Source organism: Hylobates moloch, unplaced genomic scaffold, assembly GCF_009828535.3.
Source record: "Hylobates moloch isolate HMO894 unplaced genomic scaffold, HMol_V3 SCAFFOLD_16, whole genome shotgun sequence".
NCBI lineage: Eukaryota > Metazoa > Chordata > Mammalia > Primates > Hylobatidae > Hylobates > Hylobates moloch.
The window spans coordinates 30,665,411-30,691,525 of NW_026652291.1; the positions used below are offsets into that span (position 1 = coordinate 30,665,411).

Consider the following 26,115-nt stretch of genomic DNA (forward strand, 5'->3'; position numbering starts at 1 on the left):
ACTACATCTCTTTAATCTCATAACCAAAACTTAGTTCTAATTCTGTTCTACTTCAGAACACTTTGCTGTGTACCATTCTTCATTTAAAAATCTAGCCTTAATTTGGACTAGGGGTGATGGTAATGAGAGAAATGGGTAAGTGAATAAATGAAACAAGATTGGCTATGAATTGGTAATTGTTGAAGCAGCTGATAGTTTCATTATGCTTCTTTGTCTTCTTTAGTATGTGTTTGAAATTTTCTTTAAACTTTTTTTTTTAATCAAAAAAACAACTGACCTGCACATTCAGATAAAAGGGATTTTTTAAGATTAAAAAATTTTTGCATTGTCTTTTCCTTTTTTATATGAACTTTTTTGTGTGAGGACCTTCCCCTATACCACCAACGTATTCCACTCCAGCTCACCCCATCTTGCCTGCCTTCCCTGGCAGATCCTTGGCACCATTCAAATAGGTATAAAGCAGTATATATGGGTTGCTGGTGTTTGCTGTCCAGTAACTTGGAGGAAGTCATTCTGAGCATCATGGGGCTGAGCAGAAGGAGATTTTGATTGTTTCTAGGTGAAATATTCTGTTCTCATAAAGTGAAAACCTGATCCTAGATATTTAGAAAGACTTGAGTATTACAATTATGAAATATCTCTGTGTGACACTGCATTGTCAGAGTCATATTTTTTTATTTGTTTTATTTTATTTTTTGAGACAGGGTCTCACTTTGTCACCCATGCTGGAGTGCCATGGTCCAATCTCAGCTCACTGCACCCTCTGCCTCCCGGGTTCAAGCGATTCTCGTGCCTCAGCCTCCCAAGTACTTGGGATTACAGGCATGAGCTACTGTACCCAGCTAATTTTTTTGTATTTTTAGTAGAGAGTGAGTTTTGCCATGTTGGCCAGGCTGGTCTTGAACTCCTGGCCTCAAGTAATCTGCCTGTGTCGGCCTCCCAAAGTGCTGGGATTACAGGTGTGAGCCATCCACACTTGGCCATCAGGGTAATATTTTTAATTTGCCTTTTTAAATAGAGAGTTAATGTATTTATTTGACTTTAGTACTCACTAAATTATTACTTTTGTCCATGGAGAGGAAAGGTTATGAGAAATGTAAATAGGGACTATGATATTTGAATGAGAATACCCAAATAGAGCCTTTTTATTTATCATTCACTTCATTTCCTGTCTGTTGGTCCTCCAGCAATTCTCAGTGAAGGAGTTCTACCTGAAGATCATCCCCTGGCGCCTTTACACCTTCCGAGTGTGTCCGGGAACAAAAGTAAGCTGAACCTTACATCTGGTTCACATCAAGCATGCTTCATCTCTGGACTATCTCAGCCTTTTATTTTTTCTCAGAAGCACTTTTAATGTTTCTGCAAGATCTCACAGTGTACACAGGATTCGTTGCCAAATAAAGCATCATTATCTCCTCACTAAATGGCATGAAGAATATATAAATTCTGGAAGGACGCATGCCTACAGAAACAGGAATTAGTAGCAACTCAGAATACTTCAACAGTGATCCTTTGCCTTCAAGACTAAGTTAATAGAGAAGATGTTTGTAACTCTGGCCCAAGCTTGGTCTCCCAGTGTGCTGAAGCTAACTCCTTTAGAAGCAGCACTCTCATATATTAAAATACATTGTTTGTTTTTAACTTTTCTGGGCTTCTGGAATCTAAACTTTTGCCCAAAGGCTAGAATATGCCATTTTATAAAAATAATTTTCTTCTGATCAGTTTGGAGTAGTCATTTATTGCTATTTAATATATCCTTACTATTGCTATTTAATATATCACCATATTGCCATTTATTGCTATTTAACATATCACCCTTCTTATATTTTATGTTGGAAGGTCTGTAGTTTTGCTGGTGGTCCTAACTAAAGGCAGTCTCTGTGACTAAAATAAAATGTTGAAATGTAAATCGCTGAAGGGAAAAATAATGAAATGTATTCCTGGTAGGTCCTCATTTGGAGAAAACAAGCCTAACTTATTGTTGTTGGTTGGTACAGAGGGTAGAACTGTGGAGGACTTTTACTGGGCTTGAGGGTTTTATAGATTAATTTCTTTCTTTTTCTTAACCAGTTTTCATACCTTGGTCCTGACCCTGTCCATAAGCTCCTCACACTGGTGGTGGATGATGGCATTCAACCTCCTGTGGAGCTCAGCTGTAAGGAGAGGAACATTCTAGCAGCCACTTTTATCCGCTCGCTGCATAAGAACATAGGTGAGGTTACACAGGGATTCTATAGGGAAGATAGTGAGCCCAGCCACATCCATGAGGGTGGAGAGGCAGGACTACACAGATGGCTTGTAATGAGGCTGTAATGATGGATCTTGCTGCTCCTCAGGAGGCTCTGAGACCTTTCAGGACAAGGTGAACTTTTTCCAGCGAGAGCTTCGGCAGGTACATATGAAAAGACCACATTCCAGAGTCACCCTGAAGGTCAGCAGACATGCCTTGTTGGAATCGGTAGGTAAAATTTCATCTCTGTTAGCAGATACCAAAGTTTTCTAATTGAACATCTATATTCTGCAGGTTACTGTTTTTGTTTTTGTTTTTTTTGGGAGATAGGGTCTCACTCTGTTGCCCAGGCTGGGGTGCAGTGGTGCAATCATGGCTCACTGCAGCCTCGATCTTCCCAGGCTTGTGATCCTCCCAACTCAGCCTCCCAAATAGCTGGGACTATAGGTATGTGTCACCATGCCTGGCTAATTTTTGTATTTTTTGTAGAGATGGGATTTTGCCATGTGCTCAGGCTGGTCTTGAACTCCTGGACTCAAGTGATACACCCGCCTCAACCTCCCAAAGTGTTGGGATTACAGGCATGAGCTACCATGCCTGATCTGGTTATCTTTTTCATGAAACTTAAATTTATCTGTTTAAATCTGTAAAAGACAGATACACTAAATTTCTGAAACCTAAATTTCTCTCTTTACATATGTCTGTTCATCTATTTGATTCTACGAAATTTGGGGCAGTTTTGTTGGAGGTATGTTATCGAGGGGAGAGCAGTTTTACTTACTGGCCTTCAAATCTACTGAATGGGTTCCTGAACAGTCCCATGGAACGCCTATGTAGGGCAGGTGTAAATAATGATTACAGAAGAAACTTGTCATTACTGAATCCCTGGAATAGAAGAGCTCTTGTTGAATTAAAAGGAAATGATTTTTGTTGTCACTTTGGTCTGATGGAAAAGGAACACCTGATGTGTGTCTGTCTCCACTGCACAGACACTGGCATAGTTCTTACATTCCCCAGGAATGAGAAGGCTTGGTTCCTGTCCAGAAAGTGTTTGTGATGTTTGGCTCTGGTAGGTGTGACTGGAAACCCCTTTTCTCAGCCATATTCTCCGTGTGGCATGGCTCGCTGTCTGAACCTAGCCTTGTGTATAAAGATGTCTGGTGGATAGACCATACTTTGCTGAAAACCAGGATTCCTTGGTTCTTTTTGCCTACAGCTTACTGACTTGAGTCATTTTTTACTTCTTCATTCAAGAATGTTTTCATTGCTAAAACAAGGATTGTTTAAAACAAAAGAAAAGGAAGAAAAACAACTTCAGCTTTCCCACAAAGTGATGATGTAAAGACAAATCAGATCATTTTTAAAAACTTTAAATTTGAAGTTATGTGCATTTTAAATGTCAGGTGGTATCATTAAAGCTTGTTTATGAGTAACATATCTCCTTCAGGCAGTCGTAGTTAGTCCAACAGACAATGGCAGTGCTCTTGTGTTGTTGTCTTTAACATCCAGAGGACACCAGCCAGTGTTCTGACAATTCCCTTCCTTTCACTGCTTTTCAGTCTCTGAAAGCCACTCGGAATTTCTCCATCTCAGATTGGAGCAAGAACTTTGAGGTTGTTTTTCAGGATGAAGAAGGTCAGTTTTGAAATTTTATATTCATCTTTTTAAACTCTCCTCCCCACTCCCACCTTCTCTTACTCCCTCTCTACAAAAAAAAAAAAAAAAAAAAAGCAACCCTTACCTCCTACTCACTCCCTAAAAAAAAAAACCTAGGTTTTTTTTTTCCCCAAGGAAAAGGGAACCATGAGTCAAGAAAAAAAGGGTGGTATTTACTGGCCAGGATGGCATTGAGGAGCTTGTGGAACACAGACATACAGGGACTTGGAGAGACAGTTCTAAGTGTTTGAACCATGGTTACCTTGAGAGAAATGTCCATTTCCTGGGATCTCCGACCTCTGGTGTTTCCATACTAGGGAGCTTTTCCTTAGTGATCAGAGTACCATTAATCCTACAAAAAGGGATGGGATTTCCAAAGGACCACAGTCTAGATGAGTTACAACGGAGAAACACCAGGGTAGTACAATAGAGGGAATGTGGAGAGTATAAAATGATGACTCAATAAACAAAAGTGGTAAGAGGAGGTAGGGCAGAGTCATTTTTTATGTTCATTATGCTTTTCAGCTCTGGATTGGGGAGGGCCTCGCCGGGAATGGTTTGAGCTAATCTGCAAAGCACTATTTGATACCACCAATCAGCTCTTCACCCGGTTCAGTGACAACAACCAAGCATTAGTGAGTCGGTGACGGGTGGGTGGAAAATGTGGATTATGTTATCTTGGGTAGACTAACAAGGATTCAAAATTATGAAACTGATCTGGGAACCTGACAACCTGTGTCCTATTCTTAATTTTACTGCTTAAAATATGAGCTAATCAGATTGTCTTCCTCCTCTTTGCCTTTATTATTTCATCTGTAAAATAAGCAAAAATGCAGGCAGCTGAATATTTGAAAAAAACATTATAGTATAGTCTACTCTACTAATTATTATAATAATTAAGCCTCTTTCTCAAAACATACCTGAAGCAAATGATTCCTGTACTAGATCTTTGTCTAGACAAAGGTGTCAGGAGTAGAGAAGTACACTTTGGCTGAAAGAAGTTCTGGTTTAGGGAAAAGGCATCACATCATCTGCTGATTAACCACAAACTTAATATAAGATTCTTAATTAAGTCCACCTTTGCCCTTTATCGTCCAGTCACTTTGAATTACTCAGTGGTGGCTACCAAAAAACTAACATTTGGATGGGCTCTGATCCTCACAGTGACATTCTTGTTCCTTTGGCATGGGGTTGGGGAAGAAGGGTCTTTCCAGAACTGGGCTTGAAGAAAAATGGCCCAGGGCCTTTCAGTCTCTTTCTTGGACAGGTGCATCCTAACCCTAATCGCCCCGCTCATCTGCGCCTGAAAATGTATGAGTTTGCGGGACGGCTCGTGGGCAAGTGTCTCTATGAGTCCTCTCTAGGAGGAGCCTACAAGCAATTGGTCCGAGCTCGCTTCACCCGCTCTTTCCTGGCCCAAATCATAGGACTGCGTATGCATTACAAGGTAACATCTTGGGTGTGCATTTCCTACTAAGGCACCTGGCCATTAACCCTGAAATCTCTCCTCCTGGGCTTGTAAATAATAATTTTTAAGGTTGAAGGGATAAGTGGTTCTAAGCAGTTACAACTTTTAGGGCAAGAGTATTCATGTTCTGTTCTGTGTCTTTCTGCCTCCTCAGTACTTTGAAACAGATGACCCAGAATTCTACAAATCTAAAGTTTGTTTTATCCTCAACAATGACACGAGTGAGATGGAGCTGGTCTTTGCAGAAGAGAAATATAATAAATCAGGTCAATTGGATAAGGTGAGAAAGAGGACCAAAGCCTCTGGGTCCTATGTTCTCCAGTTTCCTATAGAGCAGGACTGTCTAAGAGAACTTTCTGCAGTGGTGGAAATGTTCCATATTTGTGTTGTCTATTAAACACCCAAAACGTGGGTGACATAATAACTGAACTTCTCATTTTAGTTAATTTATACTTACATAACTACACTTGGCTAGCAGCTGCTGTATTGGACAGCACAGCTGTAGGACATTGCATCCTACGCTTTATGATCTCAGCCCATTTGAGTGAAACAAAAGACGCATATCTCCATCTGTCCAACCGAGTCCTACTTCCAGTTAAAAAATAACTGAATGATGATGAAGTGTCACTGTACAAGCAGATTTGGAGGAGATGGCAGTGTCTTTGTCAACATTCGCAGTAGTGATGTAGGTGATTCCTATTTTAACACAATGCCTGGGTATTTTTAAACTTTTTGGCTGAGTGCAGTGGCTCATGGCCTGTAATTGCAGCACTTTGGGAGGCTGAGGCAGGAGGATGGCTTGAGACCAGGAGTTCAAGACCAGTCTGGGCAACTTTGGCAAGACCCTGTCTTTACAAAAACTTTTAAAAATCTAGCTGGGTATGGTGGCCTGTGCCTGTGGTCCTAGCTACTGGGGGAGTGTGGGAGGAAGTGGGCGCTGAAGCTGGAACATCTCTTGAGCCCAGGAGGTTAAGGCTGCAGTAAGCTATGATTGCACCACTGCACTCCAGCCTGGGTGACACAGCAAAACCCTATCTCAAAATAATAAAACCAAAACTTTTTATTAGAAAATGATGGGCCAGAGATATTTCCAATGCATGTGCTTCTATTTACATTGTGGTGTTAAACAGCATCAAATGATAATGATGAAGCTAAAGTTGCATTAAATTTAAAGTTAAAAGCAGAATAGGAATGATTGAAAAATTATGACCATTGGTACCACTATACTGATAATCAGATACCCTTTCTGAAAATTATGGGATTCCCAGCTGTCTGCCTTTGTACACATGGGATTAGACCTGACTTCCTGAGCTGGCGTGATAAGGCAGTTAGAGTCCATAGGACACTGAATTAGGGTCCTCAGACCCAGGGTAGTGCTCATTTTAATTGTGTTTAATATGAATACTAAATCTTAATGATTTATTTCTTAGTCTCCTAGATAGAAATGCTTACATTAAAAAAAAAATCCAGGATTGTGCATACCAACAGAAAAAAAGTTTTAACATTTTTAGATCCATTGAGAATTCCTGCTGTGGAGTAGCATGCTATTGCTACCATGCTGTTCTCTTAAAATCTGATCTTGTAACTTCATTCACCTGTGGAGACAACCTTGGTCACTCTACACAAGTATTCCTGGATGATGGTTTTAAGCTGTGCTTCAGGGCTCCTTCAAAGTTCCCTTAGGAGTTTATTGGGGGATACCAATTCTGTTTGAGAGTCATACAGTTTGTTCACCTTTTTCTTTGGAGAGAGGAAAATTAGGGCCAAATAATTTCCCCTAAGGTCTGGAGCGGCAATTAACCAAAGGTCTGTAGCAAGCTAGCATCAGGGCTGCGATTAGAATCCAGGATCTTCAAGTATCAAACTGTGGCTTGTTCTGTTGACTCACATTAGAGATAAAAGAATGTGTGGGAACAGTTGTTCCCATCTTGGAATTTCTGAGACATAAAAAGACTTCTTTACTGCTTATCTGACTTTGCTCTTAGTTGCTTAGAGAAGAGGTCAATAGTGGTTTCATTTTGGATCGTAGATTAAAACATTGCTAACGAGGAGCCATAATATCTTCCTATTGCATCACTACTACTTGACTGAGTCAGAGAAGACCTTACCCAGACACCCATTTCAGAAATAATAGCTAGTATACAGCAATAGTGGTAGGAACCCTGAAGCTTAGGAACTAAATTAAACCAAGTGTGTTGAATGCACAGCAGAATGCACAGCTGAATGCACAGCAGAAACTTGTGACTGACAGTGATGGAGGTCAGTAATGCTGTGTCTATAAAACATCTAGGCAGATGTCATCTAATAAATTTCCATCCACAGCCTCTCCCTTGTCTGTCTTTTGCCGCCTTTTACAGGTTGTAGAACTCATGACAGGTGGAGCTCAAACTCCAGTCACCAATGCGAATAAAATCTTCTATTTAAATTTGCTGGCCCAATATCGGCTGGCCAGTCAAGTGAAAGAGGAGGTGGAACATTTCCTAAAAGGTGGGATCCTATCTGTTCTTGGCCTTGAAGTTAAAATACCTGTATCCATAGTGTAGGTATGACTTTAACTTGCCTACTTTGTTTCAGGCCTGAATGAATTGGTCCCTGAGAACCTTTTGGCTATTTTTGATGAGAATGAGCTTGAGGTAAGTGCTTGCAATTCAGATTCCCATTCTTAACTTGGTATTTTTGTAGCTTACAGGAACCAGCTTGGTGTACCTTCTCTTATGAGATGCAGCTGGAAAGCCATTTATGCAAGAGGTGGTTTCACTTTTGTCGCTCCTCCATTCATTGACCCTTCGGCCTTTAAAAAATTAGAATGTGAAAATTAGTAGCAAATAGTGCAGAGACATTAGCTTAAGGGATAAATAAATAAATGAAAGTAGCAAGTAGCTCATTATTTATAAAGAGTAATAATTAATACTCATGTATTCATCAAATATCACTGAAGCCGGGCATAGTGGCTCACTCCTGTAATCCTGGCACTTTGGGAAGCTGAGGTGAGTGTATCACCTGAGGTCAGGAGTTCGAGACCAGCCTGGCCAACATGGTGAAACCCCCGTCTCTACTGAAGATACAAAAATTAGCTGGGCGTGGTGATGCACGCTTGTAATCCCAGCTACTTGGGAAGTTGAGGCATGAGAATTACTTGAACCCCAGAGCCAGAGGTTGCAGTGATCGGAGATCGCACCACTGCACTCCAGCCTGGGTGACAGAGTAAGACTCTGTCTCAAAAAAAAAAAAAAAAATCATTGAGTAGTAAAGAATGTTAGTATCATGTACAGTCTATAAAATCCTATGACATTTAAGGGGGTAATAGAATTTATTTTTTCAGGTATATATTGAGTGCTCCTGAGGCACTGCAGAGAGAGTAACGAATAAGACAAAGTTCCAGCCCTCATGGGCTACATTCTAATGAAGTGAAGGAAACAAACCAAAAGATGGGATCATATTTCAAAAGCATTAGACCAAAACAGTATATAGTATATATTTTTATTTATATAGTAAATTCATTCTTATTTCAGATCCTGTAACAACTAAAAAATGGCTCTAAGATGGTAAATACCATTCTATAATTAGCAGAACTGAAGTCCGTATCATGTGTGGGCAAAGAATAACATCAATTTGTTGTGGCCTGTTGCTCACAGATGAGACATCTGTACAAGATGGTGCAGTGCAAGTTACTAGTTCTAAATTCCCATAGTTTCTGTGAGGAGTGTCTTTCTGCCAACTGTTTCTTTAGGGAGGAAGGTTTTCTTTTAAAATGGGGGAAAAAGTAATTTTAGGTGGTCTTGCCCAATTCTTATTTCTGTTGACTAAAGTAGATTTGAGAACAAGAATCAAAATCTTCTGTAATTTTCATGTTTTATATCTTCAGATGTGAAATCCAAACAAAATGAACTCTCCACAGCTCAGCCTAAAGTTTCTGATAAACCTATTACCTAACACTGTTATTTTTTGGGCTGAGGAATAGCTACTGGTAAATTTTGTTTTATTTTGAAGCAAAGCATTTGTAACAATTTGTAGAAGTAAGTAGAAAGGAAGGACATGGTCTCTTAGAGTTGTTCTACATCCTGCTCTTAGTTCCTCGTCAGCTTAGCAAGTTCTTTTTGAAAGAGCCAAGGCTTCTCAGGCTTAGTTTGGGCTCTTCTTGTCTCTTGGTTAGAATGTCTTATTCTTTATAGCTATTGGATGAGTACTTGCAGTCTGCTAAGTAACATGCTGGATCCTGAACCAAATTAGGACATCAACAAGATGTTTAGGGCTCTGATGTCATTAATGTTCTCATTTTTTGGCATACTTTTAAATGTATCCGATCAAGTAGAGGCAGAGCTGAAGGGAAGGTAGTAAAAGTTCAATCCACAAAAGAATGCATCCTAAGAAAAAGGAAAGGCCCTCGACAAATTCATAAATGGGGCTGGGGATTTTGGGGAAACAGCTTGCCTTTTCTCCTTGATATTCCCAGGCTAAGTTTAGAGCAGACTGTCAGGAAACACTTAGTTTTTGTGTGTGTGTGTGTGTGTTTTGTCCTTTGTTTCAATTAAAAATAATCCATAGCAGCAGTTCTTAGGGTGTTCATCAGAAATATCTCGCCTGTAATCCCAGCTACTCAGGAGGCCGAGGCAGGAGAATCACTTGAACATGCAAGGTGGAGAGGTGGAGGTTGCAGTGAGCCGAGACAGAGTGAGACTCTGTCTCAAAAAATTAAAAAAAAGAAAGAAATACCTGGGCAATTTTTTTTCTTCCTGTATAAGCTCATAACCTGTTCCAAGAGATTCAGATTTAGAGGTCCCAGGTAGGGCCACCAACACTTGTATAAATATATATTTTAAAAGCCATGTGAATCTTTTTTTTTACCCACTGGTTAGCAACTTATTGCCCTATTGTATGTAATTGATTTTCCTAAAGCAATATTCTGGCATTATGACCTCACTTTCTGTCTTTTTCCTGGTAATGTTTTCTTTATTCTACATTTTACCTGTTAACTTAGGTAATTTTGACCTTATATTGGGTCTTTGTCTCTCTGACTGTCATAGTAACACCTTACCATCTTTTTCCAGCTGCTGATATGTGGGACTGGAGACATCAGTGTGTCTGACTTCAAAGCCCATGCAGTAGTTGTTGGTGGCTCATGGCATTTCAGAGAAAAGGTAAATGGACCTAACTTCTTTCAGTTGGATTTGTGCCATGTTATAAGGAAAAAGTTTCAGAAGAAAAAAGTAGAGGAGGCCGGGCGCAGTGGCTCATCCCTGTAATCCCAGCACTTTGGGAGGCTGAGGCAGGCGGATCACAAAGTCAGGAGTTTGAGACCAGCCTGGCTAGCATGGTGAAAGCCCGACTCTACTAAAAATACAGAAAAAAAAAAAAAAAAAAAATTAGCTGGGCGTGGTGGCACATGCCTGTAGTCCCAGCTACTTGGGAGGCTGAGGCAGGAGAATCGCTTGAACCCAGGAGGTGGAGTGAGCTGAGATCACGCCACTGCACTGCAGCCTGGGTGACAGAGCGAGACTCTTTCTCAAAAAAAAAAAAAAAAAAAAGAAAAAGAAGAAAAAAGTAGGGGAGTCAAAGCAGTTGACATGTTTTCTGGGAAAAAAAAAATGATACATGGGGAAAGATAGGTGGTTGTCCAGGCAGAAGAGAGCCCTGATCCCTAAGGGCTGTCATGCTGACTGCCACAGGAGTAGTAAATTGGAGATGGCAAAGAAAGAGAACCAACAGTCAGTGACTACCTTCCTAATCGTGTGACAGTGTAAATTCTTTTTTTTTTTTTTTGAGACGGAGTCTCGCTCTGTCGCCCAGGCTGAAGTGCAGTGGCGCGATCTCGGCTCACTGCTAGCTCCGCCTCCCGGGTTCACGCCATTCTCCTGTCTCAGCCTCTCCGAGTAGCTGGGACTACAGGCGCCCGCCACCATACCCGGCTAATTTTTTTGTATTTTTAGTAGAGACGGGGTTTCACCATGGTCTCGATCTCCTGACCTCGTGATCCGCCCGCCTCGGCCTCCCAAAGTGCTGGGATTACAAGCGTGAGCCACCGTGCCCGGCCAACAGTGTAAATTCTTGAAGTGCTTGTCAAACTGTTCCTACCCTGTGTCCTCATTGAACGGTAACTGGGGCACAGCCCCACTTTAGTGTATCTTGTTCCTTCCCCAGGGATCTAATCCTAGGCTGCTTACCATGTGTGATCCCAGCCTTGTGCTCTCCCTGCCAGGTCATGAGGTGGTTTTGGACTGTGGTTTCCAGTCTGACCCAGGAGGAGTTGGCTCGGCTACTTCAGTTCACAACAGGCTCCTCTCAGCTACCACCTGGAGGCTTTGCCGCCCTCTGTCCCTCATTTCAGATTATTGCCGCTCCGACCCATAGCACGCTGCCTACTGCACACACGTGGTAGGTATCTGCCCACCTGATGCATGCCCAGTGTTTTTGGTGGTATGAGTTGATCACTTCTCCCTTGCCCTTCCAGTTTTAACCAGCTGTGCCTCCCTACATATGACTCCTACGAAGAGGTGCACAGGATGCTGCAGCTGGCCATCAGCGAGGGTTGCGAGGGCTTTGGCATGCTCTGATCGCTCTCCTGTCATCCACTTGGCTCCCAGGCTCTCTGGAGCTTCTGGGCGCAAGTTACAGACATCATAACCGCTGATCCTAACACACATAACCATCAGCCAGAAGATGCCGCATGCTCCCCTGTGTCTGGAGGATTTTGTCACCTACAAGCCTTGTCTTTACCTCACCTGCTCCCTGCCCATATCCACCACAGGCCACTTTGGCATGGTACGTAAGCTGAGCTCTTCATTCTGTCATGAGAAGAGGACCATGCTGCTGTCATTTATTTGGTCCTTTGAAGATCTCAGTAGCTGAGGGAGATGGCACATGGGGCTCAGCCCTGTTGGGAAACTGGTGTGGAGACCCTTAAATCCACACTGTGCTCCAAAACTCCCTCTGCTGATACTCCTTGGAGACACTCTCTTTGGCCCTCACTACTTGACCAGACTGGTACTTGAGTCCTTCTCATGGGTGGGGTGATTGTCTCTTCTCATCAGGAGCCAGGAGAGAGGGACAAGTAGGAGGTGGCCTATAGGAGCAGTCCCTCTGCACAATGGTAGGCATAGGCCATGGCACTGGACTGCCTCTAATGAGGACTGATAAAAAGAATCTTTTTGTGGTGTCAGAACTGGAAAAAGCACTTTCCCTTCGGGCATTTCTGGAAATGATTATTAATCCACAAAGAAGAACTCTCTAAGCTTTTTCTTGAATTGTAGCCAGTGAGAAAAGCAGATAGACTGAAGAATATGAAGGATAGCTGAGCCGTAGCCTCCAGAGTGGGGCATGCCTAGTCATATGGCTGGCTTGGAGACTACTGATGCTTTTCCCTGAGTTTGATATTCACACTGAAGTATGGCCGGCTTGGGCCACTGACTTCCCCATTATGTAGTCTGCTAATAGCTGGGGATTCTTTAGCGTTCTACTGAAGAAAATTTTGTAGCAAAAGATTATAACAGTAAGAATAGTATGCCAGCAATCCCTGATCCTCTCTCTGCTTGGTGTTCTCTGGCAGCACTAAGACAAAGGAACAGGGACTAGGAGTTTACGTGCTTATCATAGGTCCTTGGTGTCAGGACACTAGGGACGAACATGGAGGTGATATGTTACACAGTAAACACCTGCCAACCCCTGTACTCCCCTTTGCTCCATCAGTTATCAGGAAGAAGAACTAAGGAGGGAGGAAGCTTATTAGGTTCACTGTTGAATGATGATTGAAGAGTACCTGCTGCTATATCTTGGAAGATGACAACCTTCTTTTTCATTACTGTTTGATTGAAAATAATTTCAAGATTCAAAATCTCATTGACTTCCCAAATTTGTGTTTTTAAGAAGGCTTTGCTGCAAGCTACCATTCCCAATGGGGCAGTCAACTCTGAGAATATTACAAGCCATCTTTATTGCCAAAACCAGCAAGTACACAGAGTCCTGAGACAAGGCAGGACTTTGGCAATGCCTTGGCCTCCTGGAAGCATGTCTGAGCCCTCCTGTTCGCAGGGATCATGAGGAACAAGCCCTCCTGAGCTGCTACAGTTCCTGCCTGACCTCACTCTTTCGCAGTCATCATTTGTCCTTTCTTGGCACATGGGTGCTGACCTCACTCATCCTTGGGGTCTGGGATCCAGCATCAGGGTCTCTATACCCCAGGATCCTCCATGCCACATGGTCACTGCTCTCCTCAGGGACCAGGACAAGGTGCTGCTGCTTGCCCAAATGTTTTCCCATGGGATATGTACAGGAAGGTTTATCACCACCCTGGGAAACAAAATGCTGCCCCTTGGGCCCAGAAAGGGGTTTCCAGCTGGGGGCACGTGGACTGGTTCTGCTGTTTTGGGCAGTCGCTTTTCTGAATTCTCCCCTCCGGCAGCCTTCCAGAGACTGATCCTGGAGATTGAGTTGATTGTCTTGGCTAGATCTGTCATTTTAAGCTCTAGTCATAGCATTTTTTCAGAGCATCTTAGGCACCATTGCAACCCAGCCAGGGCAGCTGCATCCCTGTGGTGGTCCTTAGGCACCAGTCTTTGTTAAACAAAACCCTTTGGTACTGTTGTGGTTTTCTATTCTCTGTCCTAACTCTATTCAAAAGTATCTTTGCTCTCTTGGGCCTTTTCTTTTACTGTTTTTTTGTTTGTTTGTTTTTCTAATCCTGCTTTCATACTAGCCTGTGTGGGGAAAAGGTACAATATGTTAAAGAGATGAGAGTGTGTTATTTCTTGGGCAATTTTCTATTAGTGTTTCTTATTTTGGACAGTTCTTTTATTTATGTCCTTGTGACCCAGGTACTTGGGGGGCCAGCTACCCTTCTGGCCTTTTAGCATCTTTGAAGGAGACCAGACATGAGTGAATACCTAGGAGAGTGTCAGCATGTTTCTGGAAAATTGGCAGAGACCAAGCCCTGCTGCAGATTTGTCAGGCCAGGTGAAAGGGCCAGGCAGTTGCAGCTGATGATGTAAATATTTTGTACAGTAAATAAATAAATGTTTAAAAGAACTAAGGAGTGAGTGGCTGCTTTAAATGGAGATTCATGGCTTGACTGGAAGGTGGGGAAGGAAAAGATTTGGAAATGATTTTGCATTTCCCCAGTAATTCCTCCTGAAGTGGTCGGCTTGGGGTAGAGTGTACACCTGGAGTCCTGGCCTGTCCCACTCTTGCCCTTTCACCCTTCCCTGATTGCTGTCCATGGTGCAAGGCAGGGCCACTGTCTCAGCCATGGGGAGACGAGGACAAGTGTTTATGCTCAGCTTCTGAAGAAGGAACCGGTTAATCAGTCTTTAAACATTAATTCATTGTTGTTTTACTACCTAGAAATTCAATATAGAAAATTTGGAAATAAGAAAAAGAACAAGGGAAATAGGTAAGTTGCTATCCAGAGGTAATCACCGTTAACACTTTGATAAATAGCCTTTTGATTTTCATATTTAAGCACACATTTGTCTCCCAACATCTCCCTCACCCACAAGGGGTTTGGGAGTGGCAAGCAAAAATACTGTTCCTAAGAAGTTTGTTGGTGGCAAGTCTTACTGATTCTTTTCAGCTTATAAAGGTAATCTTGGAAGAGAAACAAAAAAACAGACCTCTGATCTGGGCCTAGAAGGAGAAGTATTAAGGACCCGGACTTTCTTGGGAAAGTAATTATGATGTCTTGTATATTGGTTCCCAATCTGGAAAATGTTAAAAAAATTCCCTTTTGAATTTAAAAACAAAACAAAAGAGATTCTTGCCCCCACCCCAAACAGTGCATTCTCCTCATACCTCATCAAGCTCCTGAGTGATATGAGATATCTTAAAGGGCCAGGCACAGTGGCTCATACGTATAATCCCAGCACTTTGGAACACTGCAAGGCAGGAGGGTCACTTGAGCCCAGGAGTTCGAGGCTGCAGTGAGCTATGCCTGTGCCACTGTGCTCTAGCCTGGGTGACAGAGCGAGACACTGTCTCTCTTTCTCTTAAAAGGTGGGGTTTTGGCTGTTTCCCAGGCTGGTCTTGAACTCCTGGGCTCAAGTGATCCACCCACCTCTAAAGTGTTGGGATTAGCATGAGCCACCGTGCCTGGCTAAGACACTGTCTCTTAAAAAAAAAGGTCTTAAAAGTCTATCCTTCTAACTGTACATTTTAAGGTTATTTATAGTCCTGAATCTTATACACTTGCTGTTGTGGCTTTGAATAGGTCACTATGAACATTGATCCAGTGAGTGATTTTAGCCCATCAAGTCTTTCTTATGACTCCATAAATACTAGCTTCAGCTTCTTGTACATTATTGCCTCTGAGCCATTGTAGATAGAGCTTTGAAACCTCTCTCCAGCCCCACTTTTCGCTGTCAGGACCACAGCGAGGTTCTCCAGCAAGTGGCTTGAACCCTAAGGGCTCCTTCCCTCTACTGTGGCTTCACATAGACCTTCAAGCATAATAAACCAGTTCCAGATAATGTGGAATAGTAAAAGTATTACAGGATACTAAAATTCCTTTTTTCTTTTATTTTGAGATGCAGTATTTATAAAAAAGTTATTAACGTGTAACTTATGAGTCATTATAGGGAATGCACAAATAGACACCATCCAGGTCAGGAAATAAAACATTGCAGCACTGCAGAGCACACTCTCATCCCATCCCACTAAAGGTAACTACTGTCCTGACTTACAATCATTATTTCACCAGGCCCGTTTTCAAACAGCCTGTCCTCACATTAATAGTGGGGAGGGACGGCCGGGTGCGGTGGCTCACGCCTGTAATCTCAGCACTTTGGGAGGCCGAGGCGGGCGGATGACGAGGTCAGGAGATCAAGACCATCCTGGCTAACACAGTGAAACCTCGTCTCTACTAAAAATACAAAAAATTAAATGGGCGTGGTGGCAGGCGTCTGTAGTCCCAGCCACTCGGGAGGCTGAGGCAGGAGAACGGTGTGAACTCAGGAGGTGGAGCTTTCAGTGAGCCAGATTGTGCCACTGCACTCTAGCTTGGACGACAGAGTGAGACTCTGTCTCAAAAAAAAAAAAAAAGTGGGGAGGGGCAGAAAGAGCCCACGTGTGTCATGATAAGAAGCTAACCAAGGTCAGTTTCTCAATAGTAATTTCTAGACCTCATAATTGGTTTGGAAAGTCTTCCAAGACCATCATTGCCCTGTGAGAATCTAGTCTGGATTCCTGATGCTGAATCTGATTAATAATTCTAAGACTATAAAGTCTCTTATTTCTGTAAAGATTTTTCCTCCAGATACTCCAAATCGGATCTCCTTTGTTTTTATACCCTAAGCAGGTTTTGAAGGCTGGTCAGCAGGAAATTCTTGAGTATCATATATGTGTAGTAGTATTAAAAATGACTCAGCACTAAAATGTCTCAAAAATTGTGGAATAGGCTAGTATTTCTGACTCAGAATACTGAGTCTGCACACCACCTAACAGAAAGCTATCCTAAAGTTATTGGTGAGCTTAGTTTTTTTTGTTTTTGTTTTTTAGCTTTTATTTGGAGTACAAGAGGATGGATTTAGAGATCTGCAGGTCATGTTGACCTTGGTTTGTATCCAATAGAGTGGTACTGCCTAGAGTTCAGATATACCTTGTTATAAATATCCCTTTTTTCCCCTCCCGGATTCAGTTTGCTTTAATTTTGCTTATATAAGGACATTTTGTGATAGCCACAGCAGGGACCTGGTTCTCTGGAATGAATTCAGGTGTGGTCTCTACAAGATGGGCAGTTAATTCCTGGAAGGAGATGTGGAGAACACAGTCTCTTTCCAGAAGTCAAGGAATGATACCTGTGGGTTTTTCAATATGGTATCAGAGGTAGCTTCAGCAAAGTTGTTCAGGCTGTCGATATAGCCCTGACTTGTCAATACTAGCTAGCAGCAGCTTCTTAAACATGGGATAGTGACAATGTTGGTACCTCTAGGGATAGGGATCAGACACACCAGCACAGAATCATAGCATCCAGTCACCTTGCAAGAACAGAGTGGGACTCCTCATCTAGTTCCCCTTATAGCCTCCCTTCAGGGAGATGATGGATAGTTTATCCAGATAAGGCCTGTGTTGCTATTTCCCTGGAATACCCAATAATAAGCAGGCCACCATGGCTTTTGTAGTCTGTGATGGCTGTGAACGCCTGAGACCAGGTTCATCTGGCAAACCAGGCAAATTTCCAAGTGAGGTTTTAGGAGTTCATCTTTTAGGTATGACTCTAGGAAGAAGTCAGTCTTAGAGGTAGGAGAGGAGGCTTATTTATAAACCTCATTATGTCCTCTACCAGGTGGTCTATCCTGTTGACAGGAATTTACTTGTATCCTATATTTCTGACTCTAGGGGCCCTGGGCCTCCAGCACTCCTTGCAGGATAGGCATCTTGTGTCACTGGGTGTTTTCTCAGAGAAGGTACCCTTGGACACGTTTGCATCAAGTGTGCAAAATGGGACCCTCAAAGGATAGAAAACCATGAATTGATGGGCTTGAATGTTTTTTTTTTTTTTGAGACAGAGTCTCACTTGGTCACCCAGGCTCGAGTGCAGGGGCATGATCTCAGCTCACTGCAACCTTCACCTCCCAGGTTCAAGCTATTCTCCTTCCTCAGCCTCCCGAGTAACAGGTGTGTGCCACCATGTCTGGCTAATTTTTGTGTTTTTAGTAGAGATGGGGTTTCACCATGTTGGCCAGGCTGGTCTTGAACTCCTGACCTCAGGTATTCCGCCTGCCTCGGCATCCCAAAGTGCTGGGATTACAAGCGTGAGCCACTGGGCCCAGGCAAATGTTCATATTTTTATTTTTAACTCCCGTGGTTCAACTTTGGGCAAGACAACCTTCTTTCAGTATCAGTTTCCTGACCTGCAAAATGATGCTATTAACCAACTAAGAAAATTGACTAATAACTTGGAGTTCTTGGGAAAAAAGTTTTCCTATATATAGTATGTGTGTTACCATACTGACTGTGACTTAGGGCCCTGGTAATTTCTGTAGCAGGAAGCTATATGGGTCTGGGGGCAGTTGAGAGTGCTAGAGTTGATGACTGGTGTGGAAATTCCCAGGTGGTGGTGACTCTGTTTTTCACCTTGCCATGTCCAGGCGGGCCAGAGAGAATGAGTACTCAAGACACCTAGCCCAAACATTCATGAAGAAGACCCCAAGTCAGAAGAGACTTCTTCCTCCTTTGCATGATCCTGTAAGGACGGAAAAGGTATTTGAGGGAGCTATATCTCAAGCCTATGTCATGTGGTAGGAACCTTGACTTCCTTTAATTCACCTGATTACTGAATCATGATAATAGCTACCATTTTTTTTTTTTTTTTAGCTCTTCCCATATGCTAGGAGCTTTAGTATTTATTGTCTCATTCACAGCAACCCTGCAAGGTATGTCTTGTTTTCTCCATTTTGCACAAGACACAGTTGAGGCACACAGAGGATAAGTAACTGCCAAGGTTCCTTAGCTGGCAAGTGGTAGAGCTGTATTTGAACATGGGTCTGTTTCGTGTTGAAGCCCAAACTCCACATTTCTGGTTTGTCTCTAGCAGATTAGTTTAGACTAAGAAACAGCCCAGGCACTGGGCCACTATGCTCGCTGACTCTGCCTTGTTCACTTGGTGATGCTGTGTGTGACAGATAACGCTTTATACCTTGGCTTACCTATCAGTCACTTGGGGATTTGGGATTTATGGGAAAAGGTCCTACTCATGCAGGGTAGAGAGATTTTAAGAGATACAGCTATTAGTAATGGCTTTAGAATCTTTTGCATGTAGAAAGTTCCTTAGACTACCAACTAATGAGCAAAGTGACTTCCAAGTTTAAGTGAATTCTATATAAAGAATACAAGACACCCTTGAGGATATAACTGAGGAAAAAGGCCCTGAAATTTTAATATCCTTGCTTTGGTGGAAAATCAATAGGTATCAAATGAAAGAATGAGGTCAGATATGTTACACAATACCCTGATATTTATCTCTGGTAATTAAGTCTGCAGAAAAAGACTTATTTGAATAAATCTTTTGTCTCTAAACTCTGCTTATATGAAATAGCACCATTTGGCAAAGGCCAAATTCCTGGTGGATATCTCACTGAGGAAGCAAACATTTTCAAGAATGCCAGAGTTAAGGGAGACTACACACACCCTAAACAAGACTGTGAAGATACTATGAAACTGTTCTGTTGAAACCATAAGCATAATATCTTCTCCAGGGTGAGGGGTTTCTGTACCTCTCTTGAGTGAAGTCGCTCTTTCTGCAACCCCCCACTTCACCTGCATTATGGATTTGCACATAAAGGAATTTTTCTGAATCTTCCCGTCTTCTACAGACCAACAATGTTTCCTCTCTCCTCAGAACTCCCACTTGAAGCAGTTGCCAAGACATTCCTCTGTTTGCCCATTAGCAGAGTCAGGGATATCAGAGTATTTGCAAGCCAGCTAGAGAGCCTTTGATGGCTTTTATGTTATGTTGAAAACAAAATGTTGTGTTATTGTGCAAGAGGAAGATTATGTGTGTGTCATCATTTTGTGCTTGGTCTCCTACGTCCAATCCTGCTCTAAGTTGTCATTTCATTTCCTAACCTCCTCCCCTCCCAGTCGGATGTTTCTGTTCCATCCCTGGGTTTGTAGCCTCTCTTTTTTTTTCTTGAGTTCTGTGCAGCTCCGCATTTCAGCAGACGTTTCCTATGTATCAAGCACTGTGCGGGGAGCTAGGGACACACAAGATAGAATGTGATCCTGGCCTCTGAGCAGCTTACAATCTTGGGAGACAGATATAAACAATCGGTTTTCCTTAGAGTTTCCTTCTCCTGAAGCTTGGGCACCCAAACCCATCACCACTGTCCCCCCCTTCAATAGTTTCTCCTGTTTACTTGGTGGGGAGCATTTCTTTATGTATTTGAAGACTTTCTATATTATAGAGTTGCTGTTGCTACAAGTGAAATTAGTCTAGCTTCCTACAGAAAGAGGGGGAAGTTACTCTTCCTGTTGATTTTCAGAGGAGGAAGAACCCTTGTAAAGAGATTCCAAACCAAGAGACCCAAGGAGCAAGCCCATTATTGTGCCATAAATAGGCCATCACCTGGGCAGGTCCTGGGACAGGCTGGGAAAGGGGACTCAGTGATCTTAGGGCCCGCTCTCCCTTTAATCTGCTCTCCCAGACAAAGCAGACCGGAAGTGTTGACTTTGGCAATGGGGGACTGGCCAATAGCCTGCAGCTCAGTGAATGAAATTAGAATCTTGAGTGGATGGGGAGAGGGAGGTATCTGCAACACTAATAGCAATCAAAGGGTTTGTGCTATGGTTATAATCAATGTGGCAGAGGAAAGTCAAAGGAATACCATTTCCAATAAACTCAGAGGCGTGAAAAGGCAAATCAATTTTATGAACACCCATGAAGTTGGTTGGTTGTGACCACTATGGGTGGAAACACTGAGCTTCAGTGGAATTTCCCTTAATATTAAACCAGGAAACTTGAGTCCCTGGTTATCTCTCTGTCGTATACAGCAGCTGACATCTATTCCTCCCTGGGGATTGGGCAGATCTTAAAGTTGATCTCCTAAGCTTCTGACTGGGATCACAGCTGGGTAGGGGTTGGGTCAGGCCATTGCCTTTAGAAAACCAGTTCTTTAGGCTCTTTCCTATGGGATTTCTCTGAAACCTTGTTCATGATGATGCCAACTTGTGTCTCTGTGAAAAATCAAAACAATGGAATTAAACTTGGGTGTTCTCCTATAGATCTAGCATTTTATGTCACAGTCAGGGTAGACAAATGAGCTATTGGGTCGTGGCGGGCTTGTATGCAGCTCTGGACATGTTCCAAAGTGGGTGCAGTCGACATCCACCCATCTGCATACTCCACAGTGGTCTAGTTTAACAATTCTGACCCATTATCCCTCTAACCCTTGAAAACTCTGTGGTCTTGGCATCCAAGCCATGTCTTCCAGTAGACTCACACCCAGAATCAACAAAACCTCTTTTGTCAGACCATATCTTGAGTTTAGGCTTCAAAAAAATGGCATTGTGGGTTAGCTTTGTGGAGTGGGGTGAGTAAAACTCCAGTCCTGACTTTTAGGGGTATGGCTGGTCTTGGGGGCTTGGCAAGGTGGGAAGAAGGGGCCAAGATAGTGGTTGGCACGAGGATATGGAGAACTTTGGAAGCAGAGCCAGAGACTCTGAGGATTGAGGCCCAGGAAAGTTTGGCACGAGTAACAGCTGGGTATTTAACCAGGAACAGTCACTCTATTTTTCTGAGCCTTGGCAGTAGGTCAGAGCAACAAGCAGCTCTAGCAGGGTCTACATCCTTCCTATTGTCTCCATCCTAACCTCACTCATCGTCCCAAACATCTGCTTCCACTTCGGGCCCTTGCCTTCTTGTCTGATTCCTGTACAAACTGCGGATGGCACGGGTGAGGGGCAGGTCTGCAGGTGTGGACTGGGGAAGAAGAGGAAGGCTCTGGAAGAAGCTGCTTACAGGTTTGGTTTCAGGTCCTGATGAAGGAGTAAGGATTTGATCTATTAAAAAATTTTATATCTGTGTGTGTGTGTGTGTGTGTGTGTGTGTGTGCGTACAAAATGTAAACAGTAAGTTGTTTCACTTCCTGGGTAAAAGTAACAATCTGAGGGAGGGAATTGGGACCAGCTGGAGAAGTCTCTGAGCCATCACATGGCCTGCCTTTCAAAGGCAGCACAGAGTCACTCCAGAGGGAGCAAGCTGAAGTGATTAGTGCCCACAAGGAGCAGCCGGAGGTGCTAATGAGGTATTAACACGGCTTCTCCAGCTAGCAGCTGTGGATGCTCTGAACAGACCAGTGAGTCACAGCAGCAAAAGCAGCCTGGAACTGGAGGCGGCCAGGAGAGGAGCAGCAAGCTGGTGCCCACAGTTAGCCACGGTACCCTCAGCAGGCCCACTAGGAGGAATTGAGAAGCTTCTCCAGTGTTTGCCCTAAAATCTCAATCCATTTTAAGTGACAGAAAGTGACAGAAAACACCCCAGAGGAAAATACTGGGGCCTAAGGGAGTAATCTCAGAACTCTTGTAATAATAATAATAATAATAATAATAATAATAATAGCAGCCAACATCTAATACATGCTTACTCTGTGCCAGGCCCTATTCTAAGCACTTTGTGTTAATTCATTTAATATTCACATCATTCTATAAGCTGAAGACAATCATTATTCCCATTTTACAGATGAGGAAACTGAAGCACAGAGAAGTAAGTCGCCCAGGATTACATGTCCAGTGGATCAATGTAAGTGTCAAATTGGCTCTGACACGTTTTCTCACACAAGCTCAAAGGAGGTGGAGTTAGGGGCAGGACAGACAAGTCTGGAGAACACTGGTAAGAGAGTTGCTAGTGTTCTGTTCATCCTCCAACCTAGGGAGACATTGTGTAGGTCTGTGACTTCTGGGACCCCAGGGAGCCAGTCTGGCCGGCACTTCTTTGTCCAGTGTCCACCACTGCCTGGTGCCTCCTGAGGTTTCTGTTTCCCAATCAGGGTACAGGGTCCATTTTCCACCTCCCTCTCCAGGGCAGGAGGCACCTTCCATCCCTCAATCCAAATAAGCTGGGGGAGACGCCTCAGGGAGTTGGCCAGTCTCCAGGCCCCTGATGGGAAGTGGAAGAAGACACTTATTAAAGGGCAAGATCTGGCCAAGACCTGTGGGCTACCAGGAGCCCCATTAAACTTCAAAGCTGAGCGCTGAGGCCGAGCCCATCACTTGACTGGTAACTCAGGAGCTGTTTGGACAGACCAGCTCACCGTGGCGAGCCTCTGTCTTGCAGAGAAGCAACCATGTGGATAGTGACAGGCCACAGGCCTCTTCCAGCTATTGCTTCCAGGATTGAGCCAGAGGCCACTTTCCGTGGGCACAGCCCATTTTTACTAAGATGAAAGGTTCTAGGAGGCTTACCTGACCGGGCCAGAGGCCCAAGGACAGCGGCTGTGAAGCACCACCAGCTCTCAGTGAACGTGGTCTGAACCATCTCAGCTCGTGCCTGCCTTTGTTCCTTTACTTGTTCTGTGCACTCTGCAAGGAATGAGGCCCATCCTGTCCTTCCTCCCTGCTACCTCCCCATCCTTCAAACCTGGCTCGTGCCAGAGGATGTGAGGATTAAATAAGAGAACTCAAGAAAAGTGCCAGCACTGTGTCTGACACATACTAAGTGTAAAAAAAAAAAAATCAGTAGTTAGCAATAGTAAACCCCTATCCACAGTTGTCTTTGGTTATGTTGTGGATTTGAATTTGGAACATCTGGGTTCAAGTTTCTCACTTGCCATTGCCTAGGTGTATACTCTGCGTAAATTGCTTAGTCGCTCTTAACTTTAACTGGGAAATAGTGATTCTAACAACGTACAAGTGTACCCGACAGAGGGCAAAAGCTCAGATGAGACAATGGATGTGAATAGTGTTTTGTAATGTTTTGTAAATCACAAAACATCCTCTCAATTCCAACATTGCCTCTCCCACGTCCACTGGTACTGACCTTGGCCTGACCTGGATATAGCTAAATTCCTTTGCTCTTCCATTCAGCAAAGACAAACCAAGAATTTTTTCAGAAGAAACTTTGGTTTAAAAATTAAAGGACTAAATTAAAGGAAAATGCAAAAGAAGAGGAGCGATTGGGCTTTTGGAATATTGATGTCTCCTGCTATTAAGTACAACCTCAGGGGCCAAACTCACTGTCAGTTATGGCCATAGTTACCATTTGCTGTCCCTCCTCAGTCTTGCCAGGGTCTTCCTGACATGGATTCAGGGTTGAGGGGCACTGAGGAAATGAACAGGCCAGAACAATTCTGAGCCACCCTGCTCCCTTACACACACACCCGGGATGTGGCTAAAACTTACAGACCTTAAAATATTATGTGCCCAAGCCTCACAGCAAGTCCAGCTACCAGAGGCCAGTTTCCTGAGAAGCTAATGAGGCTTACACTGAGGGCCCCTCACCTACAGGAGTTCCTTCCAAGGTCATATATTTTTTTCAAAGTCATAGTATTTGCTATGGTAAAAAAAAAAAAAAACTATAGCTAGGTGCGGTGGTATGCACCTGTAGTCTCAGCACTTGAGAGGCTGAGGCAGGTGGATCAATTGAGCCCAGGAGTTTGAGGCAGTAGTGCACTATGATCACATCTGTGAATAGCCACCACACTCCAGCCTGGGCAACATAGCAAGACCCCGTCTCATCCCAAAAAAATTTAACTGTAGTCAATCTCCACCCTGATTTCTTCCCTGTCACACCTCCCTTCATGTCAGGCTGTGGTGAGGTGGCTGTGGCATTTGGGAGTATGACTAAAGGAATTTGAGTTGGGAATATACTCAGTTGGGCCTTCTGTAATATATTCATTTGGTTATGTTGGGAAAACACTCTGTTGGGTTGTATGTAATATGTCTATGTCATGTATGTTTATTGCTAGCTGTCCTGATTATCAATGGCTTGCAGAAATAATTCCACCATACACTGTGCTGATTCACCTGACCTGGTGGCAGGTGCAGGATCAGCAGCTGTCACATTAGGACCAGAAGTATGAAGACAGGAGAGGAAAAGCAAGAGTTGAAATGTGTGGAGCCAGGTGGGGTGTGGTGGCTCCCGCCTGTAATCCCAGCACTTTGGGAGGCTGAGGCGGGCAGATCACTTGAGCCCAGGAGTTCGAGACCAGCCTGGGCAACATGGTGAAACCCTGTATTTACAGAAAATACAAAAATTAGATGGGCGTGGTGGCAGGTGCCTCTAATCCCAGCTACTCATGAAGCTGAGGTGGGAGGATCACCTGTCACCTGAGCTTGGGAGGTTGAGGTTGCAGTGAGCCGTGCTTGTGCCACTGCAATCCAGCCTTGGTGACAGAGACCCTGTATTAAAAAAAAAAGTATGGAGCCAGAAGCTAGTCTGTGAAGAAGTCTCTCAGTCCTCAGATGCTCAAAGCCTACTAAGGTCTTCTGTTGCCTAAAGCTTACATAGTTTTGGGATACCTTTAAAAAAAAAAAGAATACAAAATTAGGTATGAAGGAAAATTTTATTTGAAATAAGCAAAAAAAAATCCTAAAACTTAAAAAGCTGGCAAATACCACAAACATCATAAAGTCTAGACAAATAATCCAGACCTGCATCTTGGATGTGCCCTGTTGGCCGCCTGTGTGTCTGCCTCACCAATCCACCATTTCATGGGAAGAGAGATGCTAAAGAATCAGCTTCAGGATGACTGGAGTTTCCAGGAATAGAGAAGAATAACAATAATGAAATATGAATTTTATGCCCTTTTTTTGGCCTCCCTGTGCAGGTTCCTGGAGGGAGGACACAGTCCCGAAGGCAGCAGCTCAGACAGTTTCCTGAGTTGAGAGCTCAGAACTACATGCCAATGGCCATCCAGGGTTCCCATGGTGCTGGCCTTTGCCATGTTCAAATACAAGGAGCACAGATTTCCTGAGTTAGAAGGCTATCTTGTGACTAATTCCTTAGAAACTTGGGAGGACTTGCCTTGGCCCGAGGGCAGCTCTGCAGGAAGACAGGGTTACACAGCTTAGGAGACACCTCCTAATGTTTAGCATTTCCCAGTGTCTTAAGATGTTTTCCCCAAAAGCAGAGCTGGCAAACAAGGATTTGTGTGAAAGTGGTGATTTTTTCCCAGTTCTTCCCAGGAGTAGGGGAAGGGGACTGAAAAGAGGAGGCCAAGCAAGGATACAATGTCAAGCAAAAGGCCATGAAGGGTAAGTGGCTCAGTCTGCAGGAGCTCTGGAGATGGAGGAGATATTCCTACCTCCACACTCAGAGTCACTGGTCAGGGGCTGCCTGTGG

General features: G+C 43.4%; 1 protein-coding gene across 5 annotated transcripts in view; it reads left to right on the top strand.

Annotated features, from left to right (window-relative positions):
- Window positions 1–26,115, top strand: part of AREL1 (apoptosis resistant E3 ubiquitin protein ligase 1) — an 88,595-nt gene that overhangs the window by 38,606 nt on the left and 23,874 nt on the right. For 2 of the 5 annotated variants that reach the window (XR_009210240.1, XR_009210243.1), the window contains 15 exons: window positions 1,188–1,265; window positions 2,071–2,212; window positions 2,337–2,458; window positions 3,790–3,865; window positions 4,412–4,521; window positions 5,154–5,333; window positions 5,509–5,634; window positions 7,712–7,841; window positions 7,929–7,987; window positions 10,403–10,492; window positions 11,551–11,726; window positions 11,803–12,113; window positions 14,688–14,736; window positions 18,428–18,539; window positions 22,516–22,575. Coding sequence is in view for 1 of the 5 variants with exons in the window: in XM_032179512.2 (XP_032035403.1) it covers window positions 1,188–1,265; window positions 2,071–2,212; window positions 2,337–2,458; window positions 3,790–3,865; window positions 4,412–4,521; window positions 5,154–5,333; window positions 5,509–5,634; window positions 7,712–7,841; window positions 7,929–7,987; window positions 10,403–10,492; window positions 11,551–11,726; window positions 11,803–11,905 (1,392 nt within the window). In the remaining 4 variants the exon portion in view is untranslated. Of the gene's footprint in view, window positions 1–1,187; window positions 1,266–2,070; window positions 2,213–2,336; window positions 2,459–3,789; window positions 3,866–4,411; window positions 4,522–5,153; window positions 5,334–5,508; window positions 5,635–7,711; window positions 7,842–7,928; window positions 7,988–10,402; window positions 10,493–11,550; window positions 11,727–11,802; window positions 14,373–14,687; window positions 14,737–18,427; window positions 18,540–22,515; window positions 22,642–26,115 lie in introns of those variants that run through there. The other 3 variants (XR_009210241.1, XR_009210242.1, XM_032179512.2) reach the window with 3 other exon arrangements.